The sequence below is a fragment of the Myotis brandtii genome, unplaced genomic scaffold, assembly GCF_000412655.1.
Source record: "Myotis brandtii unplaced genomic scaffold, ASM41265v1 scaffold13, whole genome shotgun sequence".
In the NCBI taxonomy this organism is placed as follows: Eukaryota; Metazoa; Chordata; class Mammalia; order Chiroptera; family Vespertilionidae; genus Myotis; species Myotis brandtii.
Window position 1 is genome coordinate 5,888,726 of NW_005354595.1, and position 18,899 is coordinate 5,907,624.

At 35.6% G+C, this 18,899-nt stretch overlaps 1 protein-coding gene across 1 annotated transcript in view; it reads right to left on the bottom strand.

The window, feature by feature from the left end:
* The window catches only part of SMC2 (structural maintenance of chromosomes 2), a 54,543-nt gene that overhangs the window by 28,657 nt on the left and 6,987 nt on the right, over positions 1–18,899 (bottom strand). Inside the window, exons 5-12 of the mRNA XM_014534445.1 lie at positions 18,021–18,059; positions 15,085–15,195; positions 14,858–14,902; positions 12,367–12,600; positions 12,026–12,175; positions 2,862–3,095; positions 1,306–1,465; positions 462–579 (exon numbers count right to left, since the gene is read on the bottom strand). Of these exons, the coding sequence (XP_014389931.1) occupies positions 462–579; positions 1,306–1,465; positions 2,862–3,095; positions 12,026–12,175; positions 12,367–12,600; positions 14,858–14,902; positions 15,085–15,195; positions 18,021–18,059 (1,091 nt within the window). The remainder of the gene's footprint in view (positions 1–461; positions 580–1,305; positions 1,466–2,861; positions 3,096–12,025; positions 12,176–12,366; positions 12,601–14,857; positions 14,903–15,084; positions 15,196–18,020; positions 18,060–18,899) is intronic.

An 18,899-nucleotide genomic window follows, 5' to 3' on the forward strand; every position in this document is an offset into this window, starting at 1 on the left:
AATGTCCCAGATGACTACCCAGCTATTGTTTTTAAATCAATCAAAAGCTCTTTTAGTACATATTGTTTCAATGTAACAAAAATAACTTTGACTTTCTAATCTTTGTAATACATAATTAGCATAGCATTCTATGAAAAAAATCCCAGGAAGAAATCAAACTGTAAAATGTTAATGTAGATATTTATCATTAATGATAGAAAAACTTTAAAGAAACTTTGGATTGAGATTAAAGTCCTCTCATTTTGGTTTTAAGATAGGTGGCATTAACAGCCAGCCATTAAATCTCACAAGAAAGAATTTCCCCTGCCCACACCTGAAACATTGCAATTAACGTAAAGCAGTTCACAATAATTTTCATACAAAAATCTTAATGTCCATGAAATTTTCAGACTGCCTTCCAGCCAAAATAAAAAGAGATCTTGGTTATTACTATGTTAAAATTGAAGATTTAAATCTCATACCTGTAGGCAAATTGAAGATTGGGAAATCTGGCCAAGAGAGCTTCATATGTTTCTTTCAATCTACTGATATCACGTGACAGCTGCCTGCGCTTTTCCAGAAGGCTTTCCTCCTTGTTTTCTAAACAGTAAATCATAAGTAAATTAAAACCAAGTCTTGACCTAACCGGTTTGGCTCAGTGGATAGAGCGTTGGCCTGCAGACTGAACGGTCCCGGGTTCGATTCCGGTCAAGGGCTTGTACCTTGGTTGCAGGCACATCCCCAGTAGGAGGTGTGCAGGAGGCAGCTGATGGATGTTTCTAACTGTCTATCCCTCTCCCTTCCTCTCTGTAAAATCAATAAAATATATTTAAAAAAACAAAACAAAAAACAAACAAACCAAGTCTTAAAATAAATATTCTGTTTTAAGGAAAATATTTTTAACCTCTATTTCCAAAGCATTTCTAGAAGCAAAATACAAATTTCTGATAAGTATTAAATAAAAAGCATGCTTAACATTCAAATTTCTATTGTGTTAAGTAGACATTTCTGACAAATAATACAATTTCTATTCTAAAAAATAACAAATGAATTGAATGCCTACTGAAGTAGAAATATACAAATGACATTTTTGAGTTTTCAAGTGTCAGGTCAGAGTGATTGGAGCAGGAAATTCTGAGTAGTGAATCTTCAAAAATTCAAAGCACTATGTTATAGTTAGATATTTTTGAGACTATATTTGTAAACATTTCTTATACTAATACTCATTAATAGGATAAAAATTTTTCCTACTTGCTATTTTTTAAGTTAGTTTCACCAACCACCACTACCTCCTAATGATTTAATAGTATGTCTTTAAAGGCAAACCTTCATAATTTAGCTTTTTTATTTCGGCTTCAAGTTTTTCTTTAAGCTTCTTCACAGCCTCTAAAGCTTCTTGATCCTTCCTGTAGCCACTATCCATCTTCTTAACTTCAGCTTGTTTAGTCTTCAATTCTTGTTGGGCATGTTTCAATTTCATCTGAGCCTGCAAAGAAAAATGTAACAGACCATCTGAGGCAGATAGTTCAGATTGGTTTAAGAGAATCAGCCTTGAAAATGCAACTGTTGGCCACTTGGGTTAGTATCCCAACAGTTCAATCATTTCCCAACATTTTCTCCTTAAAAAAACTACTCAGAGTAAAAACTAATATGTTTAACATAAACCATTAAATAACTTGCAATTTAAATCGCTATTTTTAATAATTATAAAATATGAAATGAATTAGTTCAAATTATATCTAAGAATACTTGTCATTAGCTGGTCAAATTAAGAACACAAGAGAAAGCTAGAAATCCTAACTCTAGTTCTCTTCCTTTCCACTTAGACAACACTCACAGATATACATTAGTACAATCTAACAAGAGAAGCTGTACTGAGCAATGAGAAATAACATTACATAGAAAAAGGGAAACTAAATTGACAGCAATTTAAATGCAAAGAGTCTGATATTTAAATGCTAGTTTATATAATTGAGCACTATTCCTTAAAACCATGAAGTAGTATTCTAAGCTCTATATGGGTATATCCTCCCTCTAAAACTGAATAACGATGGGCTTGTCCCAATACAAATAAGTTTATAGGAAAACTGAGAGGATTTTAAAGTTTTTTGCTATTGATTTTTAACAAATATTTTGTGATCATCTTTGTTGAATAAAAAAGTGGCAAATAGGTGATAGAAAAACTTGAATTGGATTAATATACAACACACACACATGTCCGTATATATTTTCAGAGCTGAGTCTTCCATTACAAACAAAGAATGTGTATATATACATTTTTTCTTTCTGCTATCAAAAGTCTTATATTCACAGGACTTTAAGAGTTGTACAACTATCTAAACAAATTTGAAAACCATTCTAATAGATTGACAAGCCTTTGAAAATTAGGAAATCAGAGTAGGAAAACCAAAGATTAGAATGGGGGTAGGTGGGAAGTGGAGATACTTCCAAGGAGTATGCTGTCAAGTTTTAGAACCAAGGTTTTAAGATCTAGATGTGGTGGGCATAGAAATGGAGAGGATACTTTTCTATTCCTGTTAAATCTTAGTACTTCAAGTTTATGATGCCAATAAATACAGCAAAAAAATATATAAAATTGACCTCAAATATTCCATAAAGTACTGGAAACAAAATAAAGCCTTTATTGCACTAACAATTTCAATTAACCTATAAAGGCATTTTAGGTTTTAAAGCATCTTTACACTATCAATATTTAGCAATCCACATATCAGAATTTCATTACAGTAAATGCTATAAAGTGGCAGAATAAAATAAACAAGATCCTTGACATTGATCTGACTATTTTTTAACAAAGCATAAATGTGAAGCATCTTCTCGAAAACAAAAAAAGTAATCACATAGTGCTTAATGTCTGTATTTACCTGTTTGGCTTCTGTCTGAGCTTTACTTATGTCATTTTTACAGGCCATCATTTGACCAGCAAGAGTTGCTTCTGCTCCATCTTCGTTACTGGACAGGCCAGCGGAAACAGCATTGAAGTGCTGTTGTGCAGCAGCCAAAGCTTCAGCGTCTTTATTACTTGCTTCTTGAAGGGTGTTCAGCCCATCTGTTATCTTTTTAACCTCTTTTTCCTTTGCTGCTAAAGTTTTAGAATCCTTTAGGAAGAGTTTCAGATTTGAAAAGTGTTATATTTTAGGAGAAACATCTATTTTCTAATACATATGTACACTTAATGTCATCAGATTTCACTGCAATTTGAAGGTGGGCATGGTTACAAGGAAAATAATGTCACCTTAAATAAAATAATTTAAACATTTTATTCCCATTTTGAAATTCGCTCTATTTTTAGGATAAATGTGCTGCCCTTTTTTTTTTTAAATGAAAGGCAGGCTTCTTGTCTCCCAGGCCAGATCCTTTTCTTTTTTTTAAAATGTATTTTATTGATTTTTTACAGAGAGGAAGAGAGATGGAGAGGGATAGAGAGTTAGAAACATCGATGAGAGAGAAACATCAATCAGCTGCCTCCTGCACACCCACTACTGGGGATGTAAATATGTGCTTATCTTTCTATAAATACTTTCATATGTTATAGTCAAATCTGAGAGATAATGAGCTAAAACATAATTGCAAATTTAAACCACTTGAAGAAACTAAAAATCAGTTTCTAAATCTAAATAATTATAATAGCCATCCTACACCAATTTTAAAAGTAGAGATTTTAGGATTAAGAACATGTATATAAAAATATTTTTAGGCCCTGGCCTGGTAGTTCAGTTGGCTAAAACGTCATCCCAATACACCAAAGGTTGTAGGTTTGATCCCAGGTCACAGTATATACAAGAATCATCCAATAAATGCATAAATAAATGGAACAACAAAGCGATGTTTAGCTCTCTCCCTCTCTCCTTAAAATCAATTAAATTTTTTTTAGACTATTTTTATAAACTATTAAGGGCCATAAAATTTAAGCATTAAATATTTGTAGGGATAGCATTACTTAACACCTTTTTATGCAAGATACCAGCCCTAAAAAATATGTATATCTATACTGTTTATATGAAAGTGACCAGAAATCAGAAATTTTGGCCCACCTGTTTAATTCATGATTGAATAAATATTTACCAGATGTTTACTATGTACCAAACAAAACCATGTATTGTTTTAGACTCCTCAGGGAGCCTATATGTTAGGGTGGAAGACATAGTAAGCAAACAAAGCAAGTAAAGGGATGGAAGGTGATGGGGGGGCGGGGGCGCTATTATTTTAAAAAGAATGACAGGAGGTCTTTTTGTGATAACATTTGAGCAGAAGCCTAAATGAAATAAAAGGAGTGGCCATGCTATACTAGGAGGAATTGTGATTGGAGCAATGAGCAAGTGGTAAGAAGGAGCCAGGGGTTAGACCAGCCGTGGGCAAACTACGGCCCACGGGCCGGATCCGGCCTGTTTGAAATGAATAAAACTAAAAAAAAAAAAAAGACCGTACCCTTTTATGTAATGATGTTTACTTTGAATTTATATTAGTTCACACAAACACTCCATCCATGCTTTTGTTCCGGCCCTCCGGTCCAGTTTAAGAACCCATTGTGGCCCTCGAGTCAAAAAGTTTGCCCACCCCTGGGTTAGACCATATAGTATTGTAAACCATGGTAAAGACTTGGATTTAATTATACTTGTAACTTTGAAACCACTAAAGGTTTTAAGTACAAGAATGATGTGATCCAATTTGTATTTTAGCTTTTGTACAGATCAGACTATAGAGCAGGAGGGGCAACTAGTAAGGACACTATTGCAGTATCCCTCATGGGAGGTGATGGCTTATACCAGGTTAGCAGTGATGGAGGTGATGAAAAGTGCCTGTATTCTGGATATACTTTTAAAGCCAACAGAATTTGCTGATGGATTAGATGCAGGATTTGAGAGAAAAGGAGAAATCCAGGAGGACCCTATGATTTCTGGACAGAACCGTTAGGTTACCAGTGGTGTCCTTTACCGGTATGAGAAAAATTCAATAATATAGGCAGGTTTGGGTAGGCGGAGCAAATTTAAGAATTTTATTTTGGATATGTTAAGTTTTAGACTTTGTTAACCACCCATGTAAAACTACTAATTAAGAAGCTAGACTAATGAGTCTAGAATTTATCTAGCTTCCCTGAGTCTAGAATTCAGGGAAGGAGTCAATAATTTGGGACATGCCAACATATGTACTTGGATTTGTATTTCTAACCTGGATTCAACATCTCTATTTAGATGTCTAACAGGGACCTCAAGCCCATTAAATTCATACTATACTTCTTCCTATTCTCCACTCAGCTTATGGTAATCCTAGGTCCAACTGTCAAAACCTAGAATTTTCCTTCACTCCTTCCTTTTATATTTAACGGCCAATCTCCAGGTCATTCTGGTTGGACCTACCCTTAAGATGCGCATAAAATGTCACAACTTTCTCAGTACACTCCATTTCTATTGCATTTTTCCAAGGGCTAACTAACACCTGGACAAGCTACTTCCCTCATCCTTTAGTTTGTTCTCAAAACAAGAATAGGAGACTTCTGGTCAAGATGGTGGAGCAGGTAAACAATGTGCCCACCTCCTCCCATGTAACAACTAAATTATAGAACAACCATCAAGAACTACCTGAAGACAAGCTCAACAGGTCCTATGATATAAAGTAGCCATGATGAGAATGGTAGAAAGGGCAGAGAAACAGAATAGGCAGGTCCCAAATGCTGGCAATTAAGAATCAGGAGGCCTATCTCAGCTTCACCACACTCCCCAGCCTAGGGCTCCACTGCCAGGAAGAGGAGTCCCCATAACAACTGGATGTGAAAACCAATGGGCATTGTGTAAAACAGGGGTACTGGAGTCCTACCCACTGCAGGTCTTAGAGGGCCTGGACACAGACTCACTTACTCACAATCTCATTAGCTCTGAGCCTCAACACAGCAGCTCAAAAAGCCAGAGACACACAGGAAGAACTAGCTTCAGGGCAGGGGCTGGAGGGCAGCGGCCAGGACAGTTCTCTCCCAGAGGGAAGTGCTGGCAGGTGCTACTGTTCTCTCCCAGAGGAAAGTGCTGGCAGGTGCTACTGTTCCTGCCACCCCCTAGTGTAGGCAGGCACCAAATCTGAGTCTTCATTAATCTAACACCATTCACCCTGGTAATTCCCTGAGACCCCAGTGCACCCAACTCACCAACCTAGCAGAACCTCTTCCAGCAGCTCCTAGACAGAAGGAACCTGCCTAAGCTTGAGTTGTGGACTTCCCTAAAATCTTCCAAAAGTACACAAATTCCAAATAAGACTTGGTGTGCTCGGTACCTGTTGTTTACTCCAACAAACACAAAGTGGTGACCAGTCTCTCAACTTGTATAACTCCCATCAGATGGCCCCAAGCCTGGCATAAGCAGTGGCCAGAAGTGGCTCGGAACATAGCCTCAAGTGACAAAAATCTGGTACAAGTGGCAGCAAGCCTGAGCTCCCAATGTGGTGTCCACCAAAGGGTGCCAAACCCAACACCAGAGGAAGTCAGCTATACACAAGGGGATATAACTCTTGTAAACATACACACACCCAACATAGAAGCACCTAAATATATAAAGCAAATATTGATGGACATAAAGGGAGACAACAGTAATACAGTAACAGTGGGAACTTTAACACCCCATTCACATCAATGCATAGATCATCCAGACAGAAAATAAATATGGAAAAATGGTCTTAAATGACACATTAGATCAGATTGATTTAATTCTTTTAGAACGTTTGATCCAAGAGCAGCAGAATATACATTCTTTTTAAGTGAATATGAAACACTTTCTAGGATAGACTACATATTAGTATACAAAACCGGTCTTAATAAATTTAAAAGACAAATCATAAAAAGCATTTTTTCTGACCACATGGTATGAAATCAGAAATCAAAAAAAAAAAATTGAAAAACAAACACATGGAGGCTAAATAACATGCTCTAAACAATAAATGTGTTGACAAGATCAAGGAAGAAATCTAGGTACCTTAAAACAAATGAAAATGAAAACACAATGAACCAAAATTTATGGGACATAGCCAAAGCAGTTGTAAGAGGGAAAGCCACATCAATACAAGCCTACCTCAAGAAACAAAAATCTCTAACGAACAATCTAACCTTACAACTAAGGAAATCAGAAAAAGCATTAAAGCCCAAAGTGAGAAGGAAGGAAATAATAAATATCAGAGTGGAAATAAACAAAGCAGAGTCTTAAAAAAATTAATGTAACCAAGAACTACTTCTGTAAAAAGGTAAAAATTGATAAACCTTTAGGCAGACTCCTCAAGAAAAAAAGAGAACCCAAATTAATAAAATCACAAATGAAAGTGACAACTGACACCACAGAAATACAAAGAATTAAAAGTATCACAACAATTATTTGCAAACAAACTGGACATTCTCTTTCTCGAAGAAATGAAATTTCTAAACAGATCTGTAAATATTAATGAACTTGAATCAGTAATTTAAAAAATTCCCAATAAACTTAAGTCCTGGGCTAAATGGCTTCACAGGTGGATTCTACAGCACATTCAAAGATTTGATACCTATCCTCAAAATATTCCAAAAAGTTGAAGTTGAGGGAAAGCTTCCAAACTCCTTTTATGAGACCAGTGTTACCTATACTAATACCAGACAAAAACACCTCCAAAAAAACAAAATTATAAGCCAACCTCTCTGATGAACTTAGGTGCAAAAATCCTTAACAAAATATTACCAAACTGAATTCAGCAATACTTTAAAAAGATCATACAACATAATCAAGTGGAATTTATTCCTGAAACAAGGTTGGTATACCACATGACTAACGTGATATACCACATAAACAAAATGAAGTTTAAAAATCAAATGATCACATCAACAGATACAGCAAAAGCATTTGACATATCCAACATCTATTTAAAAACTCTCAGCAATGTGGGGATAGGGGCACCATACCTCAACATTACAAAGGACACATAAGAAGCCCACAGCTAAATCATGGTGAAAAGGTGAAAGTTTTTCCTCCAAGATCAGGAATAAAACAAGGGTGCCCACTCTTTCACCACTTCTATTCAATACTAAAGGCCTGGTGCATGAAATTCGTGCATGGGAGAGGTCCCCTCAGCCCAGCCTGCGCCCTCTCGCAATCCAGGACCCCTAGTGGATGTCCAACTGCTGGTGTAGGCCCGACCCCTGCAGTTGGACATCTGGCAGTGGGACATCCCTCTGCAACCTGGGACTGCTTGCTCCTAACCACTCATCTGCCTGCTTGCTCCTAACCGCTTGCCTGCCTGCCTGCTCAGTGCGCGTCATAGCGACCAGTCATTCTGGTTGTTCCGTCACAATGGTCACTTAGACTTTTATATATATGTAGATAGTATTGGAAGCCCTAGCCAGATCAATTAGTCAAGAAAAAGAAATAAAAAGCATCCAAATTAGAAAGGAAGAAGTTAAACTGTCATTATTTGCAGATGACATGATACTATAGAGAACCCTAAAGATTCCACCAAAAAACTATTCAAATAATAAATTAATTCAGTACAATAGCAGGATACAAAATTAATATTCAGAAACTGATTGTATTTTGACACACCATAATGAACTACCAGAGAAATGAAGAACACAATCCCATTTACAATTATGTAAAAAAACACACAACAACAACCCTGGAATAAATGCCAGGAAGAGGAGTCCCCATAACACCCATGTTTAACCAAGTAAATAAATGGACCTGTAGTCAGAAAACCATGACACTGAAGAAATAAAAGAAAAAGAATAGACAAATAAATGGAAGTATATACTGTGCTCATGGAACATCATTAAAATGAACTTATTACTGAACACAATCTACAGATTCAGTGCAAGCCCTATGAAAATTCCAATGGCATTTTAAACAAAACTAAAACAAATAATCCGAAAATTATGTGGAACCACAAAAGGTATCAAATAGCCAAAGCAATCTTGAGAAAGAACAAAGTTAGAGGTATCAAGCCACCTGATATGAAACTACTAGGTGTACTGGTTAATAATGTGTATTTTTCTTTTCAATAGATGGAGTTACACATGTTGATATATATGCGATGTGATATGTATGTTATTTTGTTGTATTGACAGCAACCTTCAAAACTTCATATGTCAAATTTTCTGAAGGTGTTAACATCATCGATATTTTTACGATTAAAAATGTTGAATTTCGTGCCAAAAAAGAGCATTTGCGGGAAGTTTTAATTCATTACTTTATTTTGAAGAAAAGTGCTGCTGAATACTTTGGGAAGCTTATGGTGAACATGCTCCATCTCAAGATACTTGTGAACGCTGGTTTAAATGCTTTAAAAGTGATGATTTTGATGTGAAAGACAAAGAATGTCCAGGTCAACCGAAAAAGTTTGAAGACCAACAATTACAAGCATTATTGGATGAAGATGGGTGCCAAACTCAAAAACAACTTGCAGAAAGATTAAGTGTTGCTCAGCAAACAATTTCTGATTATTTCCAAGCAATGGGAAAGATTTTAAAGGAAGGAAAATGGGTGCCACATCAACTGAACGAAAGACAAATGGAAAACCGAAAAGTCATCAGTAAAACGTTGCTTCAATGGCACAAAAGAAAGTCTTTTTGCATCGAATTGTGACTGGCGATGAAAAGTGGATTTATTTAGAGAATCCCAAACACACAAAATCGTGGGTTGATCCAGGTCAACCATCAACATTGACTGCAAGGCCAAATCGCTTTGGAAAGAAAACAATGCTCTGTGGTTGGTGGGATCAGAAAAGTGTGGTGTATTATGAGCTTCTAAAACCAGATGAGACCATTAATATTGATCACTACTGACAACAAATATTCAATTTGAACCACACTTTGATCATGAAATGACCAGAATGTGACAGAAGACACGGCAAAGTAATTTTTCTTCATGATGATGCACCATCACACACTTCAAAACCAGTTAAAGACACGTTAAAAGATCTTGCCTGGGAAGTATTAACCCACCCGCTGTATTCACCAGACCTTGCTCCTTCAGATTACCACTTGTTCCATCGATGGCACGTGCACTTTCTGAGCAGCACTTCAAAACATACGAAGAAGTGGAAAAATTGGGTCTCTGAATGGTTTGCCTCAAAACAAGAAAAGTTCTATTGGGACAGTATCCACAAATTACCTGAAAGATGGGGAAATGTGTCGCTAGCGATGGACATTACTTTGAGTAAAGCACTTTTGATGTTTCTCTTGAAATTATCGTGTTTTCTTTGATTACAAAACCTGCATTATTAACCGATACACCTAGTATACTACAAGGGTATATTAACCAAAACAGCATGGTACTAGTACAAAAAGAGACACCATAAATAGGACAGAATAGGGACACCAGAAATAAACCCAGGCATATATGACAAAGGAGGCAAGAATATACAATGGGATAAAGAGAGTCTTCAATAAATGGTGTTGGGAAAAGTGGACAGATTAATGCAAAATATATATATAATAAAATTAGACCACTTTCTTATACCAGGTACAAGAACAAACTCAAAATTGATGCAAGACTTAAATGTAAGACCCAAGACCTAAAAGAAAATGTAGGCAGTAAACTATTTGACATCAATCTTAGCAATATACTTTTAAAAATCTATTTCTCCTCAGGAAAGAGAAACAGATGAAATAAATAGAATTACATTAAACTAAAAAGTTTTTGCACAGCAAAGGAATCCATCAACAAAACGAAAAGACAACCCTATTCAATGGAAGAACATATCTGCCAATGATACATCTGATCTCATGGTAGGAGTTAATAAATATCCAAAATTTATAATGAGCTCAATATCGAAAACACAAACAATCCAATTAAGAAATGGGCAGAGGACCTGAATAGACACTTCTCCAGAGGATATACAGATTGTCAATAGACATGAAAAAGCTGCTCAATGTCACTAGTCATCAAAGAAATGCAAATTAAAACAGGAGTTATCAGCTCACACCTGGGCTATCATCAGTAAATCAACACACAAATGTTGGGCAAGGATGTGGAGAAAAGGGAACCCTTGTGCACTGTTGGCAGCATCGTAAATTGGTGCAGCTACTATGAAAAACAGTATAAAGGGTCCTCAAGAAATTAAAAAGATAACTAACATATGACACAGCAATACCACTGCTGGGTATTTATCCAAAGAAACCCAAAACACCCATTTGAAAAGATATACACCCCTACGTTCACTGCAGCATTATTAACAATAGCCAAGATATGAAAGCAACTCAAGTTTCCCTTGAGAGATGAATGGCTCAAGATGTGGTACATATATATAATGGAGTATTATTCGACCATAAAGAGAATGAGATCTTGCCATTTGCTACAACATGGATGGACCTAGAGGGTATTATGCTAAGTGAAATCAAGTTATATAAATGTCTAATACCTATGTTGTACACCTGAAACAAATATTGTATGTCAACAACTGTAATTTAAAAATTAAAAAACAATACAAGTAGTCCAACTAAAACAAGAAACATCACGTTTCTGCTCAACCAACTCCAGTGACTTCCCATGTCATTGGAAATATAGGTCAAAGTCCTTCACACTGCCTTGTAAAACTACATGTGAACCTACATCCTATTATCTTTCCACATTCCTACTACTTAGCGCTAACCAACAACACTGATGTTCTTGTTAGGCCCTGGGGAAATTCCTGTTCTTCTGCCTGGACCATCTTTCCCCACAGCCTCCAAATTTATCTACATGGTTCTGACATCCTTTGGGTCTTTAATGAACTATCACACTATGAGATCTTCAATGGCTACCCAACTTAAAAGCCCAAATTGCACCCCTCTCTCATATACTCCCAATCCTCTCCCCTGCTTTGTTTTCTATCCACATCAGTTATCACTATATAACATGCTATATACCTCATTTATTTATTTTCTTTATCATTTTCCTCACTAGAATGAAGACACAGAAGGCATTGCCCATTTTTGTCACTTAGTCCTTTGCTACATACCCAACCCAAACACGTACACTTGATCCATAGCAGACACTCAGTAAATATAATGTATACTACTAGTGACATAAAATTAAGCTTATTTGCTTACCTCAATCATATTTTTTTCCAACTCTTTGCGTTTGTTTTCTTCGCCTGTCAGATTTTTCTTCTTGAGATCAAAGGCACTTTGAGATTTAGTATTAACTCGCTGAGCTTCTGCAAGAGCATCTTCTAAAGATCGGAGTACACCTCCAATTTCCTGTAATCAAATGTATACAATTAAATCAAAATACTTAAAATTTGTTCATGTCATCATTTTCTTATATGATTTGTACATAAATTACTTTCTAAAAGATTAGACTGACAATGCTCAGTGAATCCTAAATAATCATTGTATATAATTTAGCATTTGTTCAGGCTATATTATGTATTTGTACATGTATGTCTAACCTTATCTTTTCTTTTTTCCAACTCCTCTATTTCATGATTAAGTGCTTTTATTTTTTTATCATTCTCAGACAATTCCTCTTGAAGCTTTTGAACTTTATCCTGCATTTCTTTTAAGTCCTCAGCTGAGCGTTCTTTGGTATCTTCAGCAAGCAAAAACTGATAAGCAATATATAAACGACTCAAATGTTCTATTTCCCTCATTACTTTTTGATACTCCAAGTAGGAAGATCTTTCCTGAAAGAGAAATCAGCAATAAAGCACAATTCAGAATTCGTATTTTTAAACAAATTTGGGAAGAATCAAACTGCAACAACATGTATAAAATTTCCCATGACATGATAGATTTTTGTCTTAGACTAAGTGATCATGGATTATAAATTTTAGGAAACCTGAAATAATATCAGAACTCTGCCTTTTTAGATAACATTACACCAAGACTAGTGAATCCTATGTGGCTATTTCTTTTAATACATAATCAGGCAGTTGGGATTAACATAGAAATATGAATATAGATTCATAGACTGGGGTTCATAAGTCTATAAATACAACATTTACAACTATCAAGAATACAGCATTAATATATTTTTCTATAGTCTAGTCATCCCTCTTTATTTACGAGGGATTGATTCCAGGACCCCCTGTGGATACAAAAATCTGCAGATAGTCAAGTACCTTATATAAAACTAGAGGCCTGGTGCACAAAATTCGTGCACGGGGCGGTGGGGAGAAGGCGGGGGGGCCCTCAGCCCAGCCTGCGCCCTCTCGCAATTTGGGACCCCTCAGGGGTGTCTGACTGGCAGTTGGACATCCCTCTCTCAATCCGGGACGCTGCATGCACAAGTACCCATACTATTCATACAGATGAAAGGCATCTTGCTGTTGTATGGGCAGCTACATTTTTTTTTTTTGCCCTGATTATAAAAAGTAGTACATAACATGATCCTTCTAAGGCAGTAGTACCAGTTTCCTCATCTTATGGGTGGAAAAACTGAAGCAGAGAGAAGTTAAGTAAATGGCTTTGTCACACAGTTATAAGTGTCAGAATCAGGGCTGACCACAAAATGTGCAAGCCAGAGTCCATGCATGTCATCGCTGCACCATCCTGTTTTTTCAGTGTTAGAGTAGCATTGCCAGGTTTTAATTTTTAAATCCAAGAGACTGTTCCCAATATATAGAGTAGGGTCCCTAGGCCTGGCTGGTGGTCAGGGCTGATCTGTGGGGCGACCAGCGGGACAATCGGGGGGCCCCGACCAGGGGCAGCTCCTGCATTGAGTGTCTGCCTCTTGGTGGTCAGTGCGCGTCATAGCAACCGGTCGTTCCGCCGTTTGGTCGATTTGTATATTAGGGTTTTATTATTTGGATGGCATAATACAAAGCACTCCTATTACCAAAATGCCTACCCAACATTCATTCATGTAACTATTCTAAGCACTTACACAATACTAAGCCTGATTCCCATAAGGACCATCTGGGGCACACAAAGTAACTATTAAATTTCCTAATATGCAGACAAAGAAACCAATTCAGAATAAATGACCTTTTCATGTTGTCAGATTTAGAAAGAATTTGGCAAAATCAGGTGTGAAACCTAGGTTTAAACTGTAATCTAGTGTTTTCCACTAAATCATGCACACGGGGTACCTTCAAGATCATGATGTTTCAGTTTTTCAAGTGACACTTATTCTACTATCTGGATTCAGAAGAACTTTGAGAATTTCAAATGTTAATAAGATTTAATAAATTCCTAAATGCCTAACTTTAAAAATGTGCTATATATGTACCTTCCCTGAAACACTGATTATGGCGTCAGAAATTGCAAAGATAGAGAAAACTTAATTATCTGGTTCAATACCTTGCATTTCCCCAAATGCCTTCAAAGTAGTAATTGTAGTGATGGCCATTATATCCTAGAAGTTACTAAGAGTTCTGTCTCTTTAAGAAATGTTCTGTGCAATTCTAATTATCCAAAAAAAAATCTAGATTTCTTTTTAACAAAGTATTAAATTTTGGCATATCATTATCTAAGATTATCCAAAATCATTATGACTTAATAGATATAAAGTGCATGTTCTCTAGAGTGGAAGGCTGAGTATGGGGTACCAACTCTAATTCTTTATCTCATCCCAGAAAATAATCCCTAAGACAGTGATGGCGAACCTTTTGAGCTCGGTGTGTCAGCATTTTAAAAAACCCTAACTTAACTCTGGTGCCGTGTCACATATAGAAATTTTTTGATATTTGCAACCATAGTAAAACAAAGATTTATATTTTTGATATTTATTTTATATATTTAAATGCCATTTAACAAAGAAAAATCAACCAAAAAAATGAGTTCGCGTGTCACCTCTGACACGCATGTCATAGGTTCGCCATCACTGCCCTAAGATGTAGTACATATTTCATCCCTATGTATATGATCTTGGATACATCACAAACTGTGAGAGATTCTAGCTTGCTGTCCTCACATATATATATATATATATCTACATACCTCTTTTAATTTCTGAATGGTTGGAGTAATTTCTTCTTCAAGTATCTGAAAAATTAAAGAAAATAAAATTTTTCAGTATGTAAACTATCATTTAAAAAATTTTAAAAAGTAGTACAGAAGACTGGAAAACTGAAACAAGGGGGGAGGGATTTCCCTCTTTAGAGCAGAGAAACTTTAAATGCAAAATGACTCTCTTCTCTAAAACTATTTTATATAAATTTAATTACCGTCTTAATTTCTTTCAGCTTAGCCTCCTTTTTTTCTATAGTTTTTTGGGCAGCTATTTTTTTGTATTCATACATCCTGGTTCCAGCTGCTTCTTCTATCATGGACAAAATCTAGAAAGACAATTGTATTGTTTTAAGAATCTAAGACAATAAATCTCATTGAAATTTACATTAATTATATCACTTAAAGCCTTGACCACACTAAGAGCTTATCAAAATAATGGCCCAAATGGATCATAAAAGATAAGTGCATAAAAATGTACATGTTAGCCATAACCCTCACATTCCAGAAACATTTCTGGCTGTCACTCCAATTCTAACATCAAACCTTATGCTATACCAGAGTACATTTCTTTTAAATTTGAAAGCCAGTAATTCCTCACTCCTCTTTTCCTTCAAATATAAGTCTAAAAAAAGTAAAGGCTAACACCATTCAGCTTTCATTTTAGAAGTTTCTACTTAAAATTGTCCCAAGTAAGACTTGAGCCATTTTGTGCCTAGAAGGATGAAGCATGGCATAACATCTGCATCCCAAGCATGGCACATGCTTCAAGAACTTGGGCAAATAACTTAATTTTCTCTGTGCCTCAGTTTCTTCATCCAGAGTACTGGTAATATCTCAGAGCACTGCTAATATAATTCATGTGAAAGGCACTCTGCAAAAGGCAAGTATTAATCAATTATAATTGTATAAGAAGTGAAATTTTTCCAGCACTCCGTTTTCAGAAGCTTCTACTCAGGATCAATCCCTATCTCAAGAGGATTGTTCCTTTGGAACTCACTTTGACTTCTATGTATTTGGCAGTTTTCAAATTAGAAGTTTTTCCTTAAGATGTTATCTAAAGGAAATAAACATGCCCCACATTCAAATTAGAAAGGTATTATCAATTATCAGTCTTATTAGCGCTTCTCAATAACTAATGAACCTGTGTTCTCTAAAAAACATTCATTCCTTCATACCAACTCTTCTCAAGGGGGCGCCAAGAGAAAATATGCCCTAAGTAATCCATTATAGGCAATGAATTAATTTCACTCAAATCTTTTTCTGTAGGATTTTTCTATAGGGTTTAACTCTGATATGAAACACCGGTTGAGGAAAGTTGCTTTATACATTCAAAATTTATTTTAACATTGGGCACATAAAACTCCTAGAAGAAAGCATACGTCGTTAGCTCCTTGACATCCTTCCCATCATTATGATGTCAGAAGCTGCAAAAATTACAGAGAAAATTTAATTATTTGGTTCAATACCTTTCATTTCCCCAAATGCCTTGAAATTAGTAGTAATTGTAGTGATGGACCCTGGTATCCTAGAAGTTACTCACTCTACCAACAATAGTTACTAAGAGTACTGTAACTTAGCAATGACTTTTTGGATTTGACACCAAAAGCAAGAACAAAAAAAGCAAAAATTAACAAGTGGGACTACATCAAAATAAAAAAAACACTTCTGCACAGCAAAGCGCACCATCAACAACATGAAAAGACAACCTACGGGAGAAAACACTTGTTAATCATGTACCTGAAGAGGTGTTAATATTCAAATACACCAAGAACTCAATAGAAAAACACACATATAATCCAATTCAAAAATGGGCAGAAAATGTGTGAACATTTTCCCACAGAAGACAGATGGCCAATAGGTAGATGAAAAGGTGCTCAACATTACTAGTCATAAGGAAAATGCAAATCATAACCACAATAATATGTAATCTCATACCTGTTTGGATGGCTATTATAAAAAAGACAAGAAATAAAAAGTACTGGCAAGTACATGGGAGAAAGGGAAAATCTTGTGCACTGTTCGTGGGATTGTATATTGGTGTAGTCACTGTGGAAAAACTTCCCAGTTTGGAAGTTTCTCAAAAAATTAAAAATAGAACTATCACATGACGCAGCAATTCCATTTTGGGGTATTTATGCAAAGGAAAAACACTAACTTGAAAAGATATTTGCACCCCCATGTTCAATGCAGCATTACAACAGCCAAGACATTGAAACACTTAAGTGTCCACTGATAAATTAAACAGTGAGGTACACAGGCATACCTCGCTGTATTGCACTTCATAGATGTCCTACTTCTTACCAATTGAAGGCAAGACCCTCCACCAGATGATTTGCTTTATTGCAGTGGTCTGGAACTAAACCCACAATAACTCTGAGGTATGCCTGTACATATGATGGAATGTAATTCATCAATTTAAAAAAAGGAAATTTTGCTGTTTGTGACAACATGGAAGGACCTTGAGGGCATTATGCTAAACAAAGTTCAGAGAGAGAAAGACAAATACTGTATTATCTCACTTATATTCTTTCTAAAAAGAAAACAAAAACCAAACTCATAAAGAGAACAGATGGGTGGTTGCCAGAGGTAGGGGACTGGAGGTGGGTGAAATATGTGGTCAAAAGGTATAAACTTCCAGTTATAACATTTATAAATCATGAGGATACAATGTATAGCATGGTGACTATAGTTAATACTGTATTTGAAAGTTGCTAAAAGAATAAACTTTAAAAGTTCTCATCACAAGGAAAAATTATAACTGTGTGGTGATGCTAAATATACTATAATGATCATTTTGCAATATATACATATTGAATCATTATGTTGTGCACCTGAAATTAACATCAATTATATTTCAATTCATAGTTTTTAAAATCTGTTTAACATTGTCTCACACATTTTGTTATAAATCCTGGGGTTAGGATTATTGACTCCAATTTATGGATTAAAAAACTAAGGCTCAGATGGTTATGTTATAAAATTAAAATAAAATATTGGGCAAATGTTGAAAAAAAAACTTTCTTTACTAATCATTCGTACATAAATGTTTTCAAGAATAATGGAAGAAAGCATACTAAAAATTGATTATCTAGAAGATTAGAACAATATATAATTATTACTATTTTTACTGTCCATTAAGTAGTTCTCTTACCTCTGGAGGTTTCATATTCAATACTTTTGTGATTCGGCCCTGTAAATAAAATGGTAAACTTACCATAATGATAACAAATTAAAGGCATATATGTCTATCTGCACTGAAGCTACTGTATCCTAATACATCAATCTTCTGGGAGTTCTTTTTTCTATATCAGGAGTGGGGAACGTCCAGCCTGCGGACTGTATAATATGCCCGCGAAATCATTTGGTCTGGCGCTGCCAAGGCATTAGGGGTGAGTTAAATGTTTGGCCAAATAAAGCAGGCTAATTTTTTTAAGTTGACAATTTTGTATGGCCAAGGAATGATGTTATAAATATCCAAATGGCCCTTGACAGAAAAAAGGTTCCCCACACCTGTTTTGCACACAATAAAAGATGTTTCTTTTATTTGAGACTGAAGGTATGTTATAATTCTAGAGTGATACAAATTACAGAAATTAATAAATGATAGATACAAAGTTAACTCTGCCCAGATTTCTGCAACAGTTAATACTAATGATATAGAATTTGCCAATTCCAAAACAGGCATATCAATAAACTTTTAGCATAATTATTGAATATTTCCTGGTCTTTTTGAAAGACAGCCCTCCAAAATAATTTCTAGAAATAGACTGCATACTTCTAGGCCAAGGGTAGGAAAAATTTTTCTACCAAGGGCATTTGGATATTTATAACATCATTTTCGGGCCATACAAAATTATCAACTTAATATTTAGTCTGCTATATCTAGTCAAACATTTAATTAATTCATCACTAATGCCTTGGCAGGGCCAGACCAAATGATTCCCAGGGCCTTATATAGCCTGCAGGCTGTTTTAGGCCTTAAATAGAATAGTAAAATGTTTTCTTTCAATGCTAGAAACATCACCAAAAT